The 26,170-nt window shown below is 36.2% G+C and overlaps 1 protein-coding gene across 2 annotated transcripts in view; it reads left to right on the forward strand.

The window, feature by feature from the left end:
• Positions 1-26,170, forward strand: part of TXNDC16 (thioredoxin domain containing 16) — a 153,972-nt gene extending 127,802 nt beyond the window's left edge. For both annotated transcript variants that reach the window (XM_037832707.1, XM_037832708.1), the window contains exons 17-21: positions 5,418-5,502; positions 7,561-7,699; positions 12,085-12,245; positions 13,418-13,608; positions 23,442-26,170. In XM_037832707.1, the coding sequence (XP_037688635.1) occupies positions 5,418-5,502; positions 7,561-7,699; positions 12,085-12,245; positions 13,418-13,608; positions 23,442-23,707 (842 nt within the window). In that variant the 3' untranslated portion in view covers positions 23,708-26,170. The remainder of the gene's footprint in view (positions 1-5,417; positions 5,503-7,560; positions 7,700-12,084; positions 12,246-13,417; positions 13,609-23,441) is intronic.

The raw sequence follows: 26,170 nt of genomic DNA on the forward strand, positions 1-26,170 counted from the left end.
TTGCTGTAGCTAGAACTTCCAGCACAATGTTGAGTAACAGTGGTGACAGTGGGCATCCCTGTCTTGTTCCATATCTTAGAGGAAAAGCTTTCAGTCTCTGCCCATTGAATACAATGGTAGCTGTCGGTTTTTCATATATTGCCTTTATCATATTGAGAAAATTCCCTTCTATTCCTATCCTTTGAAGCATTTTCATCAAGAAAGGATGTTGAATTTTGTCAAGTGCCTTTTCTGCATCGATTGAGATGATCATGTGGTTCTTTTGCTTTGATTTATTGATGTGGTGTGTTATATTAATTGATTTTATGTTGAAAATGTTGAAAATCAATTACAATTATTGCATACCTGGAATAAACCCCACTTGGTTGTGGTGTGTAATTTTTTTAATGTGCTGCTGAATTCGATTTGCGAGTATTTTGTTGAGGATTTTTGCATCTATATTCATTAAAGAGATTGGTCTATAATTTTCTTGTTTTGTAGTATCTTTGTCTGATTTTGGTATTAGGGTGATGTTGGCTTCATAGAGTGAGTTGGGTAGTTTTCCCTCCTCTTCCAATTTTTTTTTGAAGAGTTTGAGCAGGATTGGTATTAATTTTTTCTTGAATGCTTGGTAGAATTCACATGTGAAGCCATCTGGTCCTGGGCTTTTCTTTTTTGGGAGCTTTTTGATGACTGACTCAGTCTCTTTGCTTGTCATCTGTTTGTTGAGGTCCTCTGTTTCTTCTCGGGTAAATGTTGGTTGGTTATGCTTTTCTAGGAAGTTGTCCATTTCATGTAAGTTGTCCAGTTTATTAGCATATAGTTGTTCATAGTATCTTCTCATTGTCTTCTTTATTTCTGCAAGGTCAGTAGTTATGTTTCCTTTCCCATTTCTGATTGCATTTATTTGCATCTGCTCTCTCTTGCTCTCTCTTTTTTTTTTTTTTTTTTTTGTTAGCCTAGCTAGGGGTCCATCAATTTTGTTGATTTTCTTGAAGAACTGGCTTCTGGTTTTGTTGATTCTCTGTATTGTTTTCTTCTCAGTTTCATTTATTTCTGCTCTGATCTTTGTTATTTCTTTCCTTCTGTTTGCTTTGGGGTTTATTTGTTGTTCTTACTCTAGTTCTTCCAGGTGGACAGTTAATTCCTCAATTTTTACCCTCTCTTCTCTTTTAATATAAGCATTTAAGGCACTAAATTTCCCTCTCATCACCTCCTTTGCTGCATCCCATAAGTTTTGATATGTTGTGTTTTCATTGTCATTCGCCTTGAGGTATTTACTAATTTCTCTCGTAATTTCTTCCTTTACCCACTGGTTTTCTAAGAGTGTATTGTTTAGTCTCCATATATTTGTGAATTTTTCAATGTTCTGCCTGTTATTTATTTCCAACTTCATTCCGTTATGATCTGAGTTAGTGTTTTTTTATAATATCAATATTTTAAAATTTGTTGAGGCTTGCTTTTTGACCCACCATGTGGTCTATCCTAGAAAATGTTCCATGAGCACTCGAGAAGAATGTGTACCCTGCTGTTGTGGGGTGTAGTGTTTTATAAATGTCTGTCAAAACTAGTTCATTTATCATACAATTCATTATCTCCATTTCCTTGTTGATCCTCTGTCTAGATGTTCTATCCATTGAGGAAAGTGGTGTATTGAAATCTCCAGCTATTATTGTGGAGTTATCTACTTCTTTCAGTGTTCTCAGTGTCTGCCTCATGAATTTTGGGGCACTCTGTCTTGGTGCATAAATGTTTATGATTGTTATGTTTTCTTGATGAATTGACCTTTTTATTAATATATAGTGTCCTTCTTTGTCTTTTTTAATTGTTTTACTTTTGAAGTCTACTTTGTCTGATATTAACATAGTTACTCCCACTTTTTTCTGGTTGCTGTTTGCATGAAATATCTTTTTCCAACCTTTCACTTTCAGCCTATTTTTGTCCTTGTGTCTAAGGTGAGTTTCTTGTAGATAGCATATAGATGGGTCCTGTTTTTTAATCCATTCTGCCAGTCTGTGTCTTCTTATTGGGGAGTTTAATCCATTAACATTTAGTGTTATTTCTGTAAGGGCAGTACTTCTACCATTTTGTCTTTTGGATTTTATATGTTATGTCCTATTTTTTCTTCTCTCTCTTTTTACACTTCCTGATAATCTTCATTTCTACACTCTTCTCCAAACCTCTTTCTCCTGTCTTTTCCTATCAGCTTGTAGCACTCCCTTTAGTATTTTCTGTAGCGCCGGTCTTGTATTCATGAACTCTCTCGGTGTCTGTTTGTCTGAAAATTTTTAATCTCTCCCTTATTTTTGAAGGACAGTTTTGCTGGATATAGAATTCTTGGTTGGCAGTTCTTCTCTTTCAGAATGTTAAATATGTCATACCACTGTCTTCTCACCTCCATGGTTTCTTTGGAGAAATCTGTACAAAGTCTTATCGAGCTTCCCTTGTATGTGATGGATTGCTTTTCTCTTGCTGCTTTCAGAATTCTCTCTTTGTCTTTGACATTGGACAATCTGATCAGTAAGTGTCTTGGAGTACGTCTGTTAGGGTCTATTCTGTTTGGGGTGTGCTGTACTTCTTGAGTCTCTAATTTTCTGTCTTTAATAAGAGTTGGGAAAATTTCAGGATTATTTCTTCTATTATTCTTTCTGTCCCTTTCCCCCTCTCTTACCCTTCTGGGACACCCATAACATGTATGTTTGTGCATTTTATGTTGTCACTCAGCTCCCTAAGACCCTGCTCATATTTTTCCATTCTTTTCACCATCTCTTCTTTCATGTTGTGAATTCAGATGTCTGGTCTTCCAATTCACTGATCCCTTCTTCTGCCTGTTCAAATCTACTGTTATATCCCTCCTTTGTCTCTTTCATCTCCTCCATTATGCCCTTCATTCCCATAAGTTCTGTCATTTGTTTTTTCAAGTTTATGAATTCTTCCTTATGGTCATCCAGTGTCCTTCTTATGTCCTTCATCTCTTTTGCTATGTCTTCTCCCAGTTCATTGACTTGATTTTTGAATTGATTTAGATTTGTTTGAACATCTCCAATTAGTTCTTTCTTAAGCTCATTGAATTGATTTAGCAATAATTGCTTCAACTCCTGTATCTCAGTTGAACTATTAGTTTGTTCCTTGAGCTGATCCATATTTTCATGTTTCTTAGTATGGCTCGTTATCTTAAGCTGTACAGGCATCTAACTTTCTTGATTAGTTTATTCTGGAGCTTGTTTTCACTCCTTTACCTAGGATTTTCTTGTTGGTTGGCTTTGTTTTCTAATCTTTGGTGTTTAGTTCAGCTTACTCTAGACCTTTAACTTAGATTCTGTTTAGTTGATCAGAGTTTTTCACCTCTTGTTTTTCTGTTTCTTGCCCTGCAAGCCTTTTTGTGTGGTGATCTCCTCAGATACGGTCAGCCCCAGTCAGATTTTCCTAGTCCAGAGAGGCCCAGGTCTCGGGAGGAGGGTATAGAGATTCCTTGAAAATGAGACCCTCCTGTGAGGCCTTTAGACTCTGTGCTTCTCCAATGCTGTCCAGCAGGTGGCGCTTGCCAGCCCACAGTTCCCCCACCAGTGTAAGGAGGAGGGGAGCGTTTCATTCTCCAGGTGACCCTGACCCTGTGGGGAATGTGGCTGACTGAAGTAGTTAATGAATTCTAACCCCTGGGATCTGAGTTTCCAAAAGGGCTGGGAAGTTATGGTGTTTCGTGAATTTTCTCCACCACTAGACTTATTTCTTTGTCTCTCAGAGCTATCTTTGCTCTGCTCTTGCCTGGACCCAAATTGCAAGTCTTTGAGGCTTTCTGTGGTGGGCTTAGAGTAATCATTTTAAAAAGAGAAAAAAAGAAAAAAAAAAAAGGAAGGGCCCATTATGGACTATTTACAGTCTTTGCAGATCTGATGGGCTATTGAAATGCTAAAAGACCAGAAGTAGAGGGCTGTTAAGGAGCAATCAAGAAAACAGAGAAGCTGTCTTTTCAGATAAGGGCTCTGTCTCCCTGGATTTGCATATGTGTCTGATTCTGTTTGAGCCCTGCCCTTCTCTGTATTATGTTCACCTGACTCCAAAAAGTCTGTTTGTATTTTGTTTTCTGTTTTTTTTTTTGCTGTTTTGCTAGCCCTGTCTTCTCTCCTCTGGGCGGACTGCTCCCAGATTTTCCGGTGTCTGCTCTCAGTTTATCTAGTTGCAGCTTTCATTCTCCCTTCTGGTTCCCAGCACGGACGGCCTCTCCTCCTTCTCCCTCGGGATTGTGCCTGGCAGGAAGGGGCGTGGGCCTCCTGGCTGCGAGAATTTACAGATTTTGCTGATCTCAGCTGTTCCACACTTTCATGTGTGTGTATGAAGTTTGTCCAATCTCACATTCCTCTGCGGTGTATGGTCCACGCAGTTCCTGTCTTTCTACCAACTGCCCTGGAGGAGTAACTCCAACCTAGACCTCACCAGTCCACCATCTTGCCTCCCAGAAATACCCTTTTTAAGGAAAAAGTTTTGAGGAAGCTGACGTTGACCCTGTTGATGCTCACGGCATGAATAGAGTGCTGACTGCTAAGATCTTTTGAGTTCAGTGTGCCTGTGTATTAGGTGCTTTATGACTCAATTCTTCCATCAACATTTTCCTACTTGAACTGCTATGAAACCTTTTATACAGCAAGATGAGCTGTTATTTGACTTTCACTTGGCAAAAATAGATCATTTACCTATAAGTCTGCCTCTGCTCTTTCTCTTTAATCTGCTACTATTTAATTCAAGCTTGCTTCTTGGATATAAGATAATCATATGCTTGATCCAGAATGTTAATGTTTATGAAATGTATTTAGCAATATACAGTAATAATAGTTTTATTTTGAATATGTATAATCTAATAAATGAGAAAAGACTGATACACAAATTAATGTTCAAAAGTAATAAAAACACATTACAGAAAATATAGGCAATAAAAAAAAGAATACGCAGATTCCTCACAATTGCACAACCCTAACAAACACTGTTGGATGACTCGAATTTCTATTCTTCTATTTTCTTATATGCATATAGGCACTTTTAGACTTTGCGATTATAATGTATATATTATTTCACATGCTTTTCTCTCCAGGTAACATATAGAACAGCTGTCTCCATTTACCCTTAGTTGTAAATTTGAAAGCGACAAATATTTATTCAGTAAATGTATGATTAGAGTGCTATAAATCTTATAAATCACATTTACACATTTATTTAGGGAACCATGGTTGCATTACATCAGTTGACATTTCTGTAGTTATCAAGAAATGTCATTAAAAACACATAACATTTATTTTAGAACCACTAAATTATGTAAGATGTCTGCACTTAAGTATTTATCTCTATAATGAGTTAATGATAAAGTACTACTATTTATAAATCTATCCATGAATTGAATAACACACACAATTTTAAAAGATTCCATTTTTATTCTTGTTTTATAGCAAAAGAAGACTTCATTGAAGCAGGAAACTACCTAAAAGGATGGGTCATCACTGGAATTTATTCTGAAGGAGATGTTTCGATACTGTAAGTTTGTTGTTCTTCTAATTTTAGTGAAGAAGTAATGCAAAATAATATATTGTTTCTCTTCATACAGTTAATAAAGGAATATAGGGCAGTAGCATAAGATTTACTAAAATCCTTAATTTCCTTATAGGATGGGCTATTTAGATTCTTTTGGGATTCTGGATGCATACTTTATCCTTCTATAGAAATTTTCTTCTTTGGGCTCTATTACTTGCCTTTTTGGCTCTTTGGGGTTCTAACAGTTTTTTGGATAATTTTACTTTTTGAGAGTCTGGGTTTTTATTTGCCACCAAGGTGTATATAAAAACCAGACTTTTTCCATATTTCTCTTGGAGTTGTAGGGTGATTCAACTGTACTTATACTATCTACCTAATTTTCAGTTATTCAAATATACACTTTATTAGTGCTTTTTTAGACACTTAAGTTGCCTTACTTTTGGAAGATGAAGCCTCTGTGGACTACCAAGATATTTTTGCTGCTGCAGAATGAAGGACTAAACTTTAAGTTTGGAGAATATTATTAATACATATCACATTCTGCATTAATGGTTCATTTCCAGGGACAGCTGGAGTTGTTAAGCCTCACTAGTTTGTCTTTTGTACTTTATGACTATAACATTCCTAATTGTGATTTCTGAACTTAAATCTTTCACAGTAAAAACTGGTGACATACGCATTTGATGATCAAGCACTTGTTCTATCTGTGAAGCCAACGATTTTTGGAAAGTAAATACTAAACTCCAGATCTTTAAGGAAGTGTGGGACATATCAACCTGACACATGGCTAATCATCCACCACTTTCTACTCAGCTGTCATTGTGCATTTAACTATAGTTAAAAGAGCTAGACCAGTAGTTCTCAGAGTGTGTTTTGTTTATAACCAACAGCTTAACTAAGAGGGTCTGCTTTAGTTTCCTTGTTGCTAAATTAAATACCATGCGATGGGTTGGCTTGAACAATAGAAATTTATTGGCTCACAGTTTTGTGGCTAGGAAAAGTCCAAAATCAAGTTGTCATCAAGGTGATGCTTTCTCCCAGAAGACTGGCATTCTAGGACTGGCTCCCTGTGATCTTGGTCCTTGGCTGCTTGATAATGCACATGGCAGCCTCTCCCTTCTCTTCCAGTCTGTTGACATTCAGCTTCCTGCTGCTCCTTCAGGTTTTCTGTCTCCCTGTGACCTTCCCTATAAGGCCTTCAGTAATTGAATTAAGACCCTTGGTGATTCAGTTGGAACACACCTTAACTGAAGTAACCCCATCCAAACGTCCTGTTTACAAGAGTTCATACCCATAAGAATGAATTACATTTAAGGACATGTTTTTCTGGGGTACATAGCTCCAAACTAGCACAGAGTCCTTCAGGTGGTCTGAAGTCTGGGTTCTCTACTAATGCTTATAATATTATAATGCCTTCTTCTGGCATGAACTAAAATTTTACATGTAATATGAATATGTGATAGTTTCACACAAAACATTTTTCCTATGCAATTGAAAGATTTTTCTTTTAGGTTTAGTAAGCAAAAGTAGGGGGTTTGTATGGATTCTTGGTTCCATAAGAGAGAACACAGGCTCTATGTCTGGGACAAGCTCAGTTTGAATCCTGTCTCTGCCTTCTATCACTCTCTTTGAGGCCTGGTTTTCTTATCTGCATCATAGGGCTAACTGAGGTTTAAATGAAACCTTAACTAAAGCACCTAGAATAGTGCCTGACCAATAGTATTTGTTTAATAAATGCCCATGAGTAGTCGTAAAAGGTTGAGAGTCATTCACTGTGTTGTAAATCCTGTTTAGACATTTTCTTGATGACTAAATTGCTAGGAAAAAAAAAAATCTGGTTAGATTACTATCTGTTGGTTTCTTTTAATCTAGGTCATCAAGGCTCCAGAATTTTCTCAGATAGCCTCATATAGAAGGCTAGATTGCCTGGAATTGTGTTCAGTTTTTCCTTAGCAGTAGGACTTCCCATTTGCTGCCTCCCACTGGCTGAATTTTTCATGTTTTTTATGACTAGACTAGATATATGGTTGTTGTGAATTTTAATACTATATTTTTCCATAGGTCAAATAAATATGCGGCAACTGTTCCAGCCCTGCTGCTTGCCAGACACAAAGAAGGCAAAATAGAGAGCATTCCACTAGCTAACACCCATGCACAAGACATAGTTCAAATAATAACAAGTGCATTACTGGAAACATTTGTGAGTATATTTTTAAGGATATTATTTCAAATAAGAATATCTAGATCAGTTAAAGACACAGTTTTCCAGCTTTTGCTGGTACAGTGCATGATGTTTTGTAAGCTGAAGATTCATTGATTTGCTCTGTTTTATTGTTCACTCATTATTTCTACAGTTTATCTGATCTGCCAAAAGTTTACATGTCTTTGGATTATTTTTATTGCCGAGACTAGTATGGCTGATACTCTGTTGAAGGACTTGGCTTGGTAAAAAAGCACAGGGATTCTGGAGAGTCAGACTGCCTGGCTTCAAATCCTTGCTTGATTCCTTACTGACTGTATGTTGACTTCTGTGCCTTAGTTTCCACATGTGTAAAATGGAGGTGATAGGAGCACCTGCTCTGGAGAGTTATTGTGAGTGTGAGCATTAAATGAGATAGAACATGTATAGTGCTTAATTAACAATGTCTGGTCTATGGTAAATATTCAGCAGATATTAGCTACTATTCTAATTATTTATGCAGCTTTACAACAAGATACAGTATTATGAAAGGTCTTTTTATTTCTTTACTTTGTATAATAGTAATCCAACCTGGATTACTTGATTTCAGTTGTTGTGCATTTATATTAAATATGTTTAGAATAGTCTCAACTTACATTTTTCTACATTTCTAAAGTGACAGGGTTTTTAACTACAGTGAGCACTATTGTCAGCCATAAATGCTGACTGAATATCCTCCTGTTATGGTGTTTCTTGTTAGGATGATCTAAGGACATCACATTTTAGGCTCAAGTAAGTGACTATAATTTTTATTCAAGTCTGTGACATTGATTCTGCCACCTCATCCTGTTCTCCCCCGTTAGAGTTACAGGTTATAATTAATCAGACATTTGGGTTAATATTTTTAAGATGTAGTTTTTTCAATTATTAAAGTAACGTTTTTGTCTTCATTGACTTGTTAGATAAATATTCCTTTAGTATGCACATAAAATACTATTTTTAGAATAAGACTTTATTTTTTCAGGTAATACAGAAAAGTATAAGAAAGAAAATTAAAGTCAACCATAACATTTCTGAGTTTAAATTTGGCGATATACGTCCCTATGCTTTATAAAATTTTTGTATGTGCATGTTTGTCTTTCTGTATTGAGAACATTTTCATCAAGAAATAGTGATAGACATACCGATTTTTAATATCTTCATTAAATACTATTGTATTATTGTGCCATGTTTTAAGTAATTTCCTATTGATGGGTATTTAAGTTGTCTTTAGTTTTTTGTTTGTTTGGTTTTTTCAATTCAGGGAACATGTTTGCAGATAATCATGTATATCCATATTATATACCTAGGGTAAATTTCTAGAGTTTGAATTGCTAGTTCAAAGAGTAAGCATGTATTTAACGCTTCTGAGAAATATTTCTATGTTGTCCTAACAGAAGATTTGTATCATTTTATTCTTTCATCTTTGCCTATCTGATAGATAAGAATTTGTATCTAATTTTTTTCTTTTAGATAATACTCTTTCAAGCTGAGAAACATTGGGCAAACTTAACTATCAGTCTATTTACAGTTAAAGCAAAAATTAATAAAATTAATAAAAAATATTTTGTTTTTAGTTTTTGAACTTTCCACAAATTGTAAAGCCCTCAGGTGGTTATTAAAATTCCTAACGCTGTCATGTGTTGGAGATTTAAGTCCAGAGCATGTAGTGACTGCATGTGGGAGCCAGATAGCAGCCAACTCACTTCTTGGCCAGCAGTTAGGTACTGGAAAGACCTTAACCTTTATCCGGATGGGGAAGGAGAGGGGATGGTAAGGATTTTTATGTGACATGAAATTTTTTATTTTACTGAATATGATAATTAGGCCAGGTGAATAATGCCTGAATATGAAATACACAATTAACTACATAAGCAGAGATACATTCAGGGCTGTCACACTTCGAACTGTTTATTAGGAAATAGGTTTATCATTTTTCTCAGATACACTGAGTTCCTTTTTTATGCTTTTAAGATGGATAAGAATAGAGGGATCCACAGAATTATAGCCTCTTTATATTCAAATAGTCAAAGGTCACCTTCCAATTACCCCAGGTGCTGACCTTTTAACTCAGTTTCTCCTTAGCCTGTTAGTAACATTCAACACAGTTGACTACAATATTCCTCCTTAAAATTCTCTCCACTTCTGGCTTTTGCATTTCACTCCTCTCCAGATACTGCCACAACTCTGTGACTACCACATTCAATCTCATTTATTCTCTAGATTTACATCCTCAACCTTTTTTTCTTCTTTTGCCACCTTTCTTTGGAAAATTTTACCCATACCTGTAACTTTTGCTATCACTACCAGCTAATGATTGCTAAACTGGATTTTCTAATTCTTACTTTACTGTTAAACTCACAGACCTCTTTGTCTTTTTTCCCCTGACAGACAGAGGAAAGAGCAGTGCCCATCACCAGTCTTTCTTTCCACAAATAAATATTCCAGCTAGTCGTCTTTCTAAAAACAGGCCTAATCATGTCACTCCTTTTGATCCAAAATCTTCACAGTATTCCTGGGAGACAGATAACTTGTCAAGAGAACCTATCAGAGCCTCCTGTCATTTGGTCTCACAGCCACATTTGCCTTTTACATGCCTAAATCTGGCACACATGACTTTTACTGTTCCTCAGATATTATGTACGCCTTAACAGCTCTCTGTCTCACGTGCTGGGCCCTGTGTCTGGAGTTCCTGCTCAAGTACATGCCTCAGTATGTCATGATTTCTTCCTTATCCAAGACCTATCTCTAATATCATTTCCTAAAGTTGTCCCTGATCTCCCGCACCTTTTTCTTCTTTTCCTTGTTGCTCAGTGTTGAGCCAATAGGTTTCCTTACTGTCATATATTAATTTTTTTCATGGATCACAGAAGTTTGTACACCCATTTGTCTCTCCTCTGAAGTATGAACTTGTTGAAGTCAGGAAAAGTATCTTAGTTCTTCTTTATGACTCAGCACCTAGTGTAAAATTTTGAACTTTGTATTTCTTTATAAGTGTTTAAATTGACCAGTGCTGGCTCCTCCTCACTTAATACTTTGAGTCTATTCAGAGGAAACATGTCTGCTGGCTCAGTAAGACCTGTCAATATTTAGGAAGGGGATATTACTCATGTAGAAGGTTAAAAGATTATAGTTAACTTAGGAAGACAACACAGGGGTATTTGGAGAAGACGGGATCTAAGATTTAAGCCAGGAGAGAGTACAGTGTGAGCAAAGGAGGATTTTGAGTGTGAAAGGGAAAAAATTTGAAGAAAAATGAGAAATGGAAGAAGGAAACAGCTTTAAGAACTAAATAGGGAGTTTGGTATTTGAGGAAGAGAACATTGCCCATCTTCTGAACCAGTACTATATTCAGAGGTGGAGGGCACATTAAAAAAACCAAACCTACTTCATATGCATTTCTAGTGTGATCTGAGGAAATAGGAAGAAGACAGTGGGCAGAACACCAAGGTTTTATTCCCGAATCTTCGTCCTACTTATCTTTGTAACTTTAGCAAGACAACCTCTCTGTGTCTGTGTCCTCATCTATCAGCTGGGGATAATTGATCTGATAGGTTTTATAACTCACAGCTATATCAGGAAGATGAAATAATGGATATGGAATTAAAAATGGAAAATGGTAGAAGGCTTTACTATTATAAGTCACTGCTATTTTTAATCCTAAATAAATTAGCATCATTTGTTGCTCTTTCCATTTCTTGTTAATAATGGCCTAGATGAACTCTCTTCTGCAAATATAAAAATTTTTTTTTAAATAAAAATGTTAAAAGGATTAGATTCCTTATTATTAAATTCTTTGTTATTTCAAACCTAAAAGAAATGTGATTGATTTTGTAATTTGTTTGAACATATCTCTATTTATATTAATTATGTTAAAATACATAATGGGAAAAAATAAAATTTTATTAATTTTTAAAGTATTCATAGAAGTTAGAAAGGCTATAACTTTAAAACTCAATTTATACTTTTCATCAAAATTTTATAGTAAAGGAAAAATATAACAAAAAAGATTTTTGAAATTGGTATGTATATATTGGCAATTCTGGTCCAGATTTTACCTTAAGAAATTATTAGAAGTGTTAATCCTTGTAAAATAGGGACCTCCTTTGAGTTAATTTATTCTCAAATTCTATTAGTTTTATTTTGAAAACAGCTAACTTACTATTAAGATGAGGTGGGCTTGGGTTAAAAAAACAACCTTGAGATTCTTAGTTATTAGATCAATGTGGTAAAATCTCCACTTAAATGAAAATGTTTGCATTACATTTTGCAGACTAAAGTTAACACTAGTGATTTGAACTTTATTCTCTATTTTATGCACCATGATCCCCCATACTTTGTTTTGTTTTGCTTTCCACTTTTAACAGCCAGAAATCACTGTGGAAAATCTTCCTGCTTATTTAAGACTTCAGAAACCATTACTTATTTTGTTCAGTGATGGCAGTGTAAATCATAAGCATAAAAAAGCAATATTGAACCTGGTAAGACAGAAACACTTGGATTCACTTACTCCTTGCTGGTTAAATCTGTAAGTATATTTTAATATATAAGAAATATAGTATAATTATTATATTTTTATTAGGTAATGAAACTCTCTAAATCCACCCTTTGGAGTTATTATTATTTTAGTAATGAAACTCCCTCAGGTGGTCCAAGATTACATTTTAAACTGAATTCTGTTCTCCAATAATTTTTTTAAAGTAACAGTTTTTCTGATTTTAAAAGTAATTGATGTCCATTGAGGAACATTATCAAAGTAAATTACCAGTATAAATATTGTGATATTTTGGCATTTTCCTTCAGTTCCTTTTTCTGTACTTTTATATTTTTAAAGTTCAGCCTGTAATGTTACAGACATGTGCAGTGACCAGTGATATTTCCTGGTCTCTTTTCTAGATTTATGGTTTGTGTTACGTTTAATACCTGAGAACACGGTTCATATATGCATATCATCCCTTGTTCAGATTCATCAGATGAAAAACATTTGTTTTTTAATTCATTTAAAAAATTACAGAACTGGAGGGGGGTATACAGTTTTGCTATTGTGAAGAGTTTCATTAACCGTACCACTTACTTCTTGAGACAAAATGTTCCCAGGTAATTATTGTTATATTACATTATATCATATATCCTATTATGTAAAACAATATTTTACATACTGTGGAATGTGTTGCATTAAGAAAACTAGTAGGTATCTTTAACTTATGGCTTCCTTGCATAAATTTAATTGTCTTTGATCACTTTAATTTCAAATTAACTTTAATCCTTCTTTTTCCTGAGGAAAGGCACAATTTTATTTTGGAATAGTAGTATTTCTTAAAATAAGCATTCTGTTTTAACATTCATAACATGAAAAGATCAAATCTTATAGTTACATAGCCATTTAATTTTTGAGCTGACGTGATCAAATATTTGGCTAAGCTTTGGAAGAAACCAATTGATTGTGTCAAATCTAAATAGACAAGCTTTTGGAATGCATCTGCTTTTCACTTAAAAGTTTCATAAAAGAAACTGCCCCATGTTAAAAAGAAACTTCAAGAATTTGATTAGTAATAACATAGTCATAGACATCTTGTTTTTCAGGATATCTATTCTTAAAATAAACTTACTGGCATGATACTATATTTAAAATTTAGTGTTCTAGAAGCTTTTTTGTTATAGAAGGAAATATTAATATGTTCAATCATTCCATTTTTGTAGAAAGAATACTCCTGCGGGAAGAGGAATCTTGCAGGCATATTTTGACACTCTACCTCCCCTTCCATGTCTTGTTTTGGTGAATCTACATTCAGATGGCCAAGTATTTGCATTTCCTTCAGACCAGTCTATAACTGAGCAAAATATTTTCTTGTGGCTTAAGAAATTGGAAGCAGGACTAGAAAGTCATATCAGTAAGTTTTTTGTTTTGTTTTACTCACATACTTCCACATTAATCCACATTGTTCCTTGGATTCTAAACTTGAATCATGGATAATGAATGCTAGAAAGAGTTGAAAGTTCTGTTGATGGTTTTAAGTGTTCTAAATATTGGTATGCTGATAACATTGACCACAGGACAAACTCTGATTGTGAGACCAGGTGTGCAAGGCCTGTTTCAGATAGTCAGCTCACCTCAGGTAACCTCTTCATTCTCTGGAATTTCAGTTCAGGTGTCCTTGTTATTTGTACAGATAGTCAGTGTCTTTAAAAATACGCTTTTTGTAATTTATCCATTTTTTCCTAATTGTGACACTGGGAACACTGGCTTTCTGAAGCTTAAGTCCTTCCTGCTATTTTTATAAAACTGAAATTGTACCTTTCATGCAAAACAGTTCTTGTATAGCTTTTTCATATGCACACCAGTTTGTTTTCTTTTACAACTATAAGCAAACGTGGTTTTATAGAAAGTTAGAACATGTTACTAATAGTACAATATTATTATATGAAATTCTGGATCTAACTAATTAAAAAGTATATATCAAACTGAAACTTCTCTCACTTTTTCCCTCAACATTTATTATTGTTGCTGCTTTTGTTGATCAGATGGATCTACCCTTATGGTTATATCTTGCTTTTACATCATAGGCCAAGTTCATCAGAGAAATCAACAGTTGGAATAAAAATAATGGTCATTATTTACTGAGAATTTGCTATTTTCCAGGGAGTGTTGGATTTAATTATTGCAACAACTCTAGAGTTTGGGATATTGTCATTATGCTTTTTTTCCAGATGATGAAACTGAGACAGACAGAGGTTAAGTAACTTGTCGACGGTTATTCAACTAATAAGTACCAGTGCAGGGATTCAACCCAGTCTACCTCCAGAGCCCCTACTCTTAACCAAATTGCCTAATGATATGTATTTGACATAACATTTTGCTTATTTTATTGAATCTCCAAGTCACCACGTAATTCACCTAGTCTGTGAAGAGTCATCAAGATTGTACGTGATGATAGGGTTTGCAGTGATTTTACCTAAATGCCATAGTTATCCCAGCTGATTTATATACATAAATATTGGGGGGGGGGTATTTCTGCTTAATAAAATAGCATTTTAATAAAAATCATTGTTTTATATTTAACTTGAATATTGATAATAGCTAATAATTATTAAATACTTACTGTGTGTCTACATGGAGCTAAGCACATCATGAATTAATCTAATCCTTAGAAGAAGTCTATGTGGTAGATATTATTTCAAAAATAAGTACTATCAAATGAAAATTTAATTTGACTAATAGCATTTATTGAATACTTTCTAGGTATATAGCACAGTGCTAAGTGATTTACATGCATTATCTCATTGAATTCTCACAAGAATCATATGAAGTAAATCTTAATATAATCCTCAGAAAAGTTAATTAATTAGTCCAAAGCCATACAATTAACTAGTAATTGGGTAAGGTTAGATTCCAGCCTAGATCTCTCTGATTTCGAGCCAGAATTCTGAACTAGAAGAAAAGAGATTTTGATCCAGAATTTTTTTGACTCTGACTACATGCCATATTCTCTACTTTTCTAAAACATATCTGAATTTATACTTCTGGTATAAATATATTTGTTAATTTATATTTGAGTATTAACTGTTTATATACAACTTCAGAAATAATAGGCCTATTCTTTTTTTTTTTTTTTAAGAAATTTTATTTTGAAATAAATTCAAACTTACAGGAACAGTTGCAAAACAGTACAAACCCCATACATAGAACCCCAGCATACCCCGACCCCCCTCCCCTAATACCCCAGTCCAACACCTTTAACATCCTGTCACACCACCATTTCTTTCTTTCCCTCCCTCTCTCCCTCCCTCCCTCCCTGTCTATCATCCATCATCTATTGCTCTGTCCTCTGAACATATGAGAGCAAGCTGCACACATCTTTGAACAAACAATATAATTCACATATACCCTTCCCTTGGACAAGAACATTCTTTTATGCAGTCCCATTAAGCGCAGCTAAGAAGTTCAAGAAATTCAACACTGATACAAAGCTTACATTCTATATTTCCTTTTTTTTCCCCCTTATGTCCCATCTGTGTCCCTTTCAGCCTCCTCTCCTCCATCCTCAGATCCCATCCAGGATCATCCTTGGCACTTAATTGTCATCTATTTAGACTTTTTTTTTTTTTTTCAATTGTGGAAACATATACACAGCCTAAATCTTCCCATTCCACCCCCTCCCTTGCATTCCATTAGTGGGATTAATCACATTAAGAATGTTGCAGTGCTGTCACGTTCCCACCATCTATTTCTAGAAGTTTCCTTTCACCCCAAACAGAAGCCCTACACTCATTTCTTAACTCCCCATTGCACTTTCCCCCACTTCTTGGAACCCCTACTCTACTTTTCATCTCTATGGTCATATTCTCTGATACTTTGTGTTTACCGTGGGGCTTAAATTTCACATCTTGAATCTATAACAATCTTGTTTTTCTTTGATACCAACTTAACTTCAATAGGACACATAAACTATGTTCCTTTACTCCTTCATTCCCCCACCTTTATGTAGTTCTTGTCAAAAATTACATATTTTACATTGAGTCCAAAACCACTGATTAATCATTATAGTTTATGTATTTTAGATCCTGTGGGAAGTAAATAGTGGAGTTACAAATCAAAAATACAGTAGTATTGGTATTTATATTTACCATGTGATCTTTACTGGTAATCTTTATTTCTTCATGTAGTTTCAGTCAATTGTTTAGTGTCCCTTCCTTTCAGCCTGCTCAACTCCCTTTAGCTTTTCTTACAGGACTTATCTACTGGTGGTGAAGTCCCTCAGCTTTTGATTATCCGGGAATGTTTGCATCTCCCCCTCATTTTTACCCTCCAGGTGTTTGTGAATTCTCCAAGTCTCTGATGGTTATTGACTTCTATTTGTATTCCATTGTGGTCAGAGAATGTGCTTTGACCAAATTCATTGTTTTTTTTTAATTTATTGAGGCTTGTTTTATGTCCCAGCATATGGCCCATTCTGGAGAAAGATCCGTGATCATTAGAGAAGAATGTGTGTTCCAGTGACCTGGGATGTAATGTTCTATATATGTCTGTTAAAATTCTCTGTATCTCTCTCTTCTTTCTTTGTTTCTCTGTCAGTAGGGCTCCCTTTAGTATCTGAAGTAGGGCAGGTCTTTTATTAGCAAAATCTCTCAGCATTTGTTTGTCTGTGAAAAATTTAAGCTCTCCCTCAAATTTGAAGGAGAATTTTGCTGGATAAAATATTCTTGGTTGGAAATTTTTCTCTCTCAGAATTTTAAATACGTCATGCCACTGCCTTCTCGCCTCCATGGTGGCCACCGAGTAGTCACTACTTAGTCTTATGTTGTTTCCTTTGTATGTGGTGAATTGCTTTTCTCTTGCTGCTTTCAGAACTTGCTCCTTCTCTTCAGTATTTTACAGTCTGATCAGAATATGTCTTGGAGTGGGTTTATTTGGATTTATTCTATTTGGCGTTCGCTGGGCATTTATGCTTTGTGTATTTATATTGTGTAGAAGGTTTGGGAAGTTTTCCCCAACAATTTCTTTGAATACTCTTTCTAGGCCTTTACCCTTCTCTTCTGGGTCACCAACGAGTCTTAAATTTGGACATTTTATTTTATCTATCATATCCGTGACATCTGTTTCAATTTTTTCTATTTTTTTCCCCATTCTTTCTTTTGTTCTTTCATTTTCTGTTCTGTGGTCCTCGAGGAGGCTGAGTTGTTGTTCGACTTCCTCTAATCTTGTATTATGAGTATCCAGAGTCTTTTTAATTTGGCCTTCAGTTTCTTTTATTTCCATAGATCTTCTATTTTTTTATTTACTCTTGCAATTTCTTCTTTGTGCTCTTCTAGGGTCTTCTTTATGTCCTTTACATCCTGTGCCATGCTCTTCTTCATGTCCTTTGTATCCTGTGCCGTGCTCTTGTTGCCTGACTGTAGTTCTTTGATTAATTCTTCCAAATATTGTGTCTTCTGATCTTTTGATATGGGTGTTTGGGTTTGGGTTCTCCATATTGTCTGGTTTTATCATATGCTTTAAGATTTTCTGTTGTTTTTGGCCTCTTGGCATTTGCTTTACTTGATCCCTAATTTATCAGAACTGCAGCTTGGTGGTATACACTTTCTCTAACTAACCAGCAGATGGCGTCCATGAGTCACCTATTCCCCTCAAGTCAGTTCTCCCCAACTTGGTCTTTGTGGTGTGTGGGGGTCTGATTCTTGTGGGGTCCAATTGGTGCACTAAGTTTGGGTATGTAGTTGGTGCTTCTGCCCTGAATATGGGGCATGTGTCTGGGTGGTTAGGGAGACAGGGCAGCTTTAATAATCAAACCTCCCAGGTGTTCCTGGAGATTTAAGGCTGTTGCAGGAGCCTAAGCGTTCATTTCAGTCTTTCCACACATTGTCTCTGCCCTGTCCCACAGTCCTTGGTATTCACGTAGGGTCCCTGGGGTTTCTGAGCGGTTCCTCCTTCCCAGCTGTGCTCTTCCAGGACCTCTGCTGAGGGAGGGCTGTGCCATGTCACGAGTGCACACCAGCCTGCCAGGGAAGCCCTGGGTCGCCGGGCCATGCAGGGGCGTTCCCAGCTGGCTTCAAAGATGGTTGAATGGGATGGGTTAACTTCCTCCTTTTCGCACCGCTCCGCTCTCCCAGCTCCGGGACAATCAGCTGTGGATGCACTAAAGGCCACTGTACATGGCTGATATTGTGGCGTGTGTGCAGTGCTGCGGGAAAGACTCCCAGTCACACTGGCTTTCTTGGCTCGGCTCTGGGCTGTGGGTCTGGCCCCGGGCAGGAGCGTCCCTTGCCCGCTGGGGGGATGGCTGCAAGGAATGCGGTTTTCTCCTTTTGGCTCCCCTCTGCTCCCCTGGTCTCAAGACAATCAGCAGCAGATGTGGGAAGGGGTATCCTCCACGCCAGACACCGAGGCGTTAGCCCAGCCCACTCCCACCATGCTTCAATGCGCAGCTCTCCCTGTCATATCTGCAGCCACTCCCAGGCTTTTTTTTTTTTTTTTTTTAAAAAGAACTAGTCTGTCTCCAAATGCCAGCCCACCATTTCCACACACTGCAGCGCAGCCGCCAGACTTTCAGCCGACTCACTCACTCGTTTCACAATGCAGGCTCCTGGTTTCACCAAATGCAGGTTCCCTGTGGATTTAGCAGACCGTGTCTGGCTTGTGCTATGCTGAAAGTGGTGTTCTGGGTCACTTTCTGGTTTTTATCTAGTATTTTTCATGGAGGTGTTTTTGTGCCCTGTCTCACCTAGCCACCATCTTATGTTCTCTCGCCTATTCTTATAATTTAAATAAATTAAAGTGTAGTAACCTAGAACATTATTGTTAGTCTTAAAATACTATCTAAGGATTTTGTTATTAGATACAAGATGAAGAATCTGACAGTATTTTGACACTATTCCATGACAGTCTGTCAGGTTAGGCAGTTCTAACTAAACTGTTGTGCTTACCATATACATGATTTTTTTTTAATTGAGATATAATTCACATATAAAAAAATTCACTGTTTAAAGTGCAAATTCAATGGTTTTTAGTACATTTATAAGGTTGGGTAACCATCACTATCTAATTCCAGAATGTTTTCATCACCCCAAAAAGAAACCCTGTACCCATTACTAGTTACTCCCCATTCTCTCTAGCCCCCAGCCCTTAATCTACTTTGTCTCTATGGATTTGCCTATTCTGGACATTTCCTATAAATGAAGTCATACAATATATGGCATTTTGTGTCTGGCTTCTTTCACTTAGCATAGTGTTTTCAAGATTCATTTTTGTTTAGCAGGAATCAATACCTCATACTTTATTATGGCTGAATAATATTGCATTGTTTGGATATACCACACTTTGTTTATTCATCAGTTGATGGACATTTGGGTTGTTTCCACTGTTTGGCTATTGTGAAGAGAGCAGCTGTGAACATTCATGTACAAGTTTTTATAGGAATGTGTTTCATGTTCTCTTGGGAACATGCCTACATAGGAGTGGAATGGCTGAATCATATGGAAACTTTATGTTTAACTTTTTGAGGTGCTGCCAAGCTGTTTTACACAGCAGCTGTAGTATTTTACATTCCTACTGGCAATATATGAGGTCCCACTATCTCCATATCATTGCCAACTGTATTAGTTACCTGTGGCTGCTGTAACAAATTACCATAAACTAGGTGGCTTAAAACTAGAAATTTATTCTCTCACAGTTCTGGAGACCAGAAGTCCGAGATCACAAAGTGTTGGCAGGACTGCAATCCCTCTAGAGACTCTAGGGAAGGGTTCCTCCTTGCCTCCTAAAGCTTCTGGTGACTGTCTTCCTTATATTCCTTGTATTCTTTCCAAGTATTCCTTGGCTTGTGGCCATATCCCTCCAGTCTCTTTCTCCATCTTCATATTGCCTGCTTCTCTCTCTGTCTCTTTTAAGGACACTGTCACTGGATTTTGGGCACACCTGGGTAATCCAGGATGATCTCAAGATCATTAATTCTATCTGCAAGGACTCTGTTTTTCAGATAAGGTAACATTCAGAGGTAATAGGATATGGACATTTGTCGGGGGGAGGCACGGTCTTTTTTCAACCCACTATGCCAAAACTTTTTTTTAAGCCATTCTGATGGGTGTGGGATGGAATCTCATTGTGGTTTTGATTTGCATTTCACTAATAGCTAACAATGTTGAGCAACCTTTCCTACATGTAGTGGCCATTTGTATACCTTTTTTGGAGAAATATCTATTCAAACCCTTTGCTCATTTTTAAACTGGGTTATTTACCTTTTTATCATTGTACTACATGAGTTCCTTAAATATTCTGCATTCTAGACCCTTATCAGATATGATTTGCAAATATTTTCTGCAATTTTGGAAATATATTTCATTCTGTGGTTTGTGTCTCCACTTTCTTGATAGTATCCTTTAATGCACCAAATAGTTTTGCTTTTGGCGCGATTTCTAAGAAACCATTGCCTAATCTAAGATTACGAACATTTACACATTTTCTTCTAAGACTTCATAGTTTTAGTTCTGACACTTAGGTCTTTGGTCGATTTTTAGTTAATTTTTGAATATGGTCTGAGATGGGGGGAGACGTAGTCCAAATTTATTCTTTTAGCTTATTCAGTTGTCCCAGCACCATTTGTTGAAAAGACTATACTTTCCTCATTAAATGGTCTTAGCACCCTTGTTGACAATTAATTGGCCATAGATGTATAGGTTTATTTCTGGACCTTCAATTCGTATCTTTTGAATATGTCTCTCCTTATGCCAGTACCTCACTGTCTTTATTACTGTAGCTCTGTAGTCGGTTTTGGAATTGGAAACTATGGGTCCTCCAGCTTTATTCTTCTTTTTCAAGGTTTTGTGTGTGTGTGTGTGTGTGTGTGTGTGTGTGTGTGTGTGTGTTTAAGCTATCCTGGGGACCCATAAGATGGTACTTTTAGTCTTAATTATTTTTAGATAATTTACTGGTATATTTTCCTAGGTTATAGGACAAAAGTGACTCTTGTGTAAGTCATAATACGGAAGGAGGCCTTTTTGTGGTTATTACTTATCTTTAACTTCATTCTAGCCATGTGGTGTGGGGATCCTTTCAGTTGTAGCACTTGAACTAGTCAGATCACTTGTGTTCACTTTTCTGTGAATCTCAAGTAGTTTCATTACCCGTGCTAAAGATCATTTCCTAAAAGGAGCATCCTTGGGGGCTTTGATCCATTCCCTCAAACCACTACACCAAGGGGAAAAATCAGAATTATTATCCTTAGTTTCCCAAGGGACTGGTATATCTTCAACTGCAATTTGTTAATACCTTTGCCGACTCACTCTTTGAAGGGTTGCCATCATTTCTGGGTATTGCTGCTCTTATTCTGACATTATTCCTGTAGCCTCTGCAGCAGGTAAAAAAATCAGTCTGCACTTCTGTGTGCATTGGGTCCTGCCTTCTGCGCTGGCAGGACCTGCTCTCATGATGCTGTGGTGGACAGATCTTTACTGGCAGTACTCTGAGACGGGGGTGTGGCAGTGAGCCTCTTGGAACACCCTAAATCTGTAACCTGGTGCCTCATCTTGCTTGCTGTGGACTTCACTTTTTGTGAAACTGAAATTTGGGATTTACACTCTGGACAAGTTTCTGACTTTTCTATTCCTGGGCCTTGGTTTTCTCATCTATAAAATTAGGATAATAATTGTATTTATCTCATGGGGTTGTGGTAAAGATGAAATGAATAATGTCTGGCATATGTTAAGCCTCAGTAAATGTTAGCTACTTTTATTATTTCTTTTTTATCATTACTAATTACTGAAAAATGTATTTATTACCCAAACAGAATTAAAGTTCAGTTTTATTTTGTAATTGAAAACATTACTTATACTGTTCCCTCAGCAAGTAATTAGAATTGGCATGTTAAGGTTCAGGTATTTTATCATAGTTTCAGACTTCAAGGCTGCACTGTTAACCTTAAAAAATAAAGATTGCTAAATATTTTCTTAGCTTTAAATGGTATCTTTTCCAAAAATATGGCTTAAATGCATTTATAATGCCACAACATTATATAGCTTATAAATGTATTCATCTGTTTGTTAACTTTTGAATCTGCTAAGCTGGATCTAGGCAACACTAATTTGAAACATTAATTGCAGGGGTAGCCTAAAGTTAGTACTAGGATTTCATCTAATTCAATGTGAAGGAAGCAATTACATATTAATAAGAGTAGTACAGATATATTGCATATATACATACACAGTGTATTTGAGCTTTGATCCAATCTAGGAAGTTGCAATTTATATCCATTTCTTAAGGTTTTAAAGATACTTAATTGATTTATGGGAGATGTTCAAGTTTGTATTTTATGAAGATTTTCGGTTTGTTTTTTTTTTCTAGTAATAGTATATGGATACTTTCACTGGAATTTATTTTATAAAGGCTTACTTTGAACATTTCCTAATATACTGTATTTTTCAAAATAATATTTAAATGGGCTAACTAAATTCTGAAACTGTTTTGTAAAATCTTTCTTGTAAGTGGAGAAAAGTTAGCTAATTTACCTCATTTATGTTATCGGCTTTAATCAGTTTTCCTCTTCTAATGACTGCTGTTTTTAAATAATGTTAAGATTGACTGCTGTGAAGCTTATGTAAGAGAAATAATCACTATGTTTTAGTACAGTTGATTCCGTAGCAATTTTTAGTTATTTCTTGTCTATTATTATTTTTTATAAAGTGAACTTGTTTTTATTAACTATGTGGAAAAGATGTTAATAAAAAGCTTCAAACTAAGGAGATACTTGTCTAAATAACAAATAATAAATAAATAAATATACTTCACAATTTTTTTCTGGAATGATTGATAAAGAAATAGTTTGGTTTCTTTGGTGAGAGAGAAAAGAGTAAGGAAGGCAGGAATCTTTTCCATTTTAACTTGTATTTGTTTATAGGGAATCTCATTACACACATAGGGTTTTGTTTTTTTTTTTTTTTAACCTTCAACAAGGGCTAACTGGCAGAGATTATGAACTTTTTTTGTTTCCCTATTAATACTTTCATTTATTTAGACAATGATGCTTATAAACATATAAAAATGAGTATGGCTAGTAATGATGAATGTATCAAGTTTCTTAATGATAATGACTGTAATAATATGTCTGCATAGATATTTGACATTGATAAAGCCTTCACCCCTACAAATGTAGTTTTTAAGGTAATACATTTTCCAACATATTCATGTGATTTTATGGCTGTTAATCTTTAACCCTTGATTGTATCTTCCTTCCAGCAATTTTACCTGCTCAGGAATGGAAACCTCCTCTTCCAGCTTATGATTTTCTAAGTATGATGGATGCCGCAACATCTCAGTATCCCACCAGGAAAGCTCCTGAGGTTATTAAAGAAACTGATGTGCAGGAAAATGATAAGAAACCACATGAAGATAAATCAGCAGTCAGAAAAGAACCTACTGAAACATTAAGAATAAAGCGTTGGAACAAAAATACTTGGTTTAAAGATGCAGAAATATCATTTAAACATGATAAAGAGTTATGATGCTCAAAAGAAAGCTAATTTCATAGGGCTATGGGAAGCTTTTGAAAGTATTTTTGGCTTTTTTTGATAGACTAAAGAATTTATTTCTTTAAAAACATTTTAATAAATCATTTCAAGTTTCCAGACCAGTTCTGTCCAATAGAAATATGTGAGCCACATATGTAATTTTGAATTTTCTAGTAGCCACATTAAAAAAAGTAAAAATAGGTGAAATTAATGTTTCATCCAGTAAATATATCCAAAATATCAACATGTAATCAATATAAAAATTATTAATGAGATATTTTACTTTCTTTTATTCATACCAAGTCTTTAGAATCCAGTGTGTGTTTTATACTTACTGCACATCTCAATTCAGACTAGCCACATTGCAGGTGCTCAGTAGCCACATGTGGCTAGTGACTACTGGATAGCTCAGCTCTAGACAAAAACACATATAATTAATTTAACATAGTTAAAGCCATGATATATATTTGAATTAAAATTAAAATGTAACTCTAGTCACAGTTGGCTCAACAGTGGAATCATACAGCTATCAGCTGTATTTTTTTGTTTATTCACAACATACGCATCTGCGTATGTTGGAACATTTGGCAATGTCTGGAGACATTTTTGATTGTTATGAGTAGGGGTGTGCTACTGGCATCTAGTGGGTAGAAGCCAGGGATGCTGCTAAACATCCTACAATGCATAGGACAGATGCTCATAACAAAGATGTATATGGCCCAAGGTTGAGAAACCTTGTATTAAATTAACCTGTGGCAGACTCGGTTTCTGGTTCTGCTTAATTATGTCTGAGAAAAATCTCGAATAGTAAAGAAATGTTATGTGGTCTTATCCTGATTATTATCTGGATACAGCTTTATCTTATCAATTCATTTTTTTATATTATTTTCAAAAAGCAATGAGAAGTAACCCTAAAAAGGACTCTTAAAACCTTCTCTTATTTCCATGTTATATTGTTACATTTCAGATTGAATAGGAATTAAGCATTCTTCCATCCTCCTCACAAAAAGCAAGGACTCTCCATCTGTACCATGTATGAAATGTAGCCTTGTAAAGTCTTGAGCAAATCATTTGGTGCCCCTTGGATCATATGGCATCATATATAAAATGAGAAGGCTATATTAGCCAAAAAATTAAGTTTTAATTTAAAAAGCACTTACTTGTCAGGCTGATCTGCTTATAGCAGTTGTTTGTCTCATTTTTGCTGTATGCATTTTTTGACATTTGTTGAGAATGTCCTAGTTGGTACTCCACTATATTTCTCCTTATACTATCTACCTGGGGTATGTTGTTCTTGAAATTTTCTCCACATATGGTTTGTCTAGTATAAGTGAGTTCCACAACTGGAAAAAAAAAATGTAGAGGGGGTGACATCATCAACATGGTGACGTAAACAGCTACTGAAAACTTCTCTCCATAGATTCAATGAAAAAAAGGACAATTCTGAATTGTTTTAAACTCTGGAGGAGGATATAGACTGGAGAAGGACCCTGCAGATGCCAAATTGAAGAAAGAGAAGAAATACCAGTAGGAATCATCCATTCTAGACCAGCTGGTCCTCTCACCTCCCCCTCACTTGGTCTCAGGGTGGGAAAGGCACAGAATCAGCAGACAGGACCCCTCCCACCATGGACACAGAATACAAAATCTCTTACAGCTGTGAGACATACACCCACTGTTTGAAGACCCAGGGGACAGAAGAGGACATTTCAAGACCCAGTTAAGTGAGAGGGACAGACTAAGAAAACATGGACAGACTGCTTCCAGCCCTGCATGTGAAAGCCCTTACCCCACCCTGAAGGAAACAGCAGCGGGCAGCCATTGCCTTACCTTGGGGGTGACTGAAAAACTGGGACAGCTGGGGGAGTCCTCTGCCACAGGTGTAGCCTTACATCAAGTCAGATTTTGGCTGGCGAAGTGAGGGCATGGGAATCCTGCAGTTTCAGCTCATGTGTATAGGCGCAGCCTGTGCTTGGAGGCAAAGCAGCCTGAGGACAGTTAAGTTACTGAGCAGTGCCATCTGCTGGACAGTCTGGAAAGTGCAAGGGAGTAGAAACACTTATAAAGATTCTCCAGACACTTTATTAGGACCACAGGAGCTGGTCTTCATGTCTTGCCAGAAATCTAGTCCAGTTTTGGCTGAGAAATATGGACAACCCAACTATTAAAACAGGACTGTAAAACAAACCCAGGTCTTGCTCACCAGTGTAAAACAGCACCATTTGAAGCCAGAAGATCTATATTACCACACGCAATGAAGTTGCTTGGGTGCCTACCTCCCATCCCTGTGGCAGGCCACAGTGGGTGCCAGATTTGGGGGTAAGACTGGGAGTCAGAGCCAATCTGACAACTGGCCAGTGAGAGAAACAAAGAAATATAGAGTTTAAAGAAAACCAGCAAGAAAACCCAAGGCAAAAGAGAGAAAACCTCCAGAATGTACTAATGAAGAAAATCAGG

The sequence above is a fragment of the Choloepus didactylus genome, chromosome 4, assembly GCF_015220235.1.
Source record: "Choloepus didactylus isolate mChoDid1 chromosome 4, mChoDid1.pri, whole genome shotgun sequence".
Classification (NCBI taxonomy): Eukaryota; Metazoa; Chordata; class Mammalia; order Pilosa; family Megalonychidae; genus Choloepus; species Choloepus didactylus.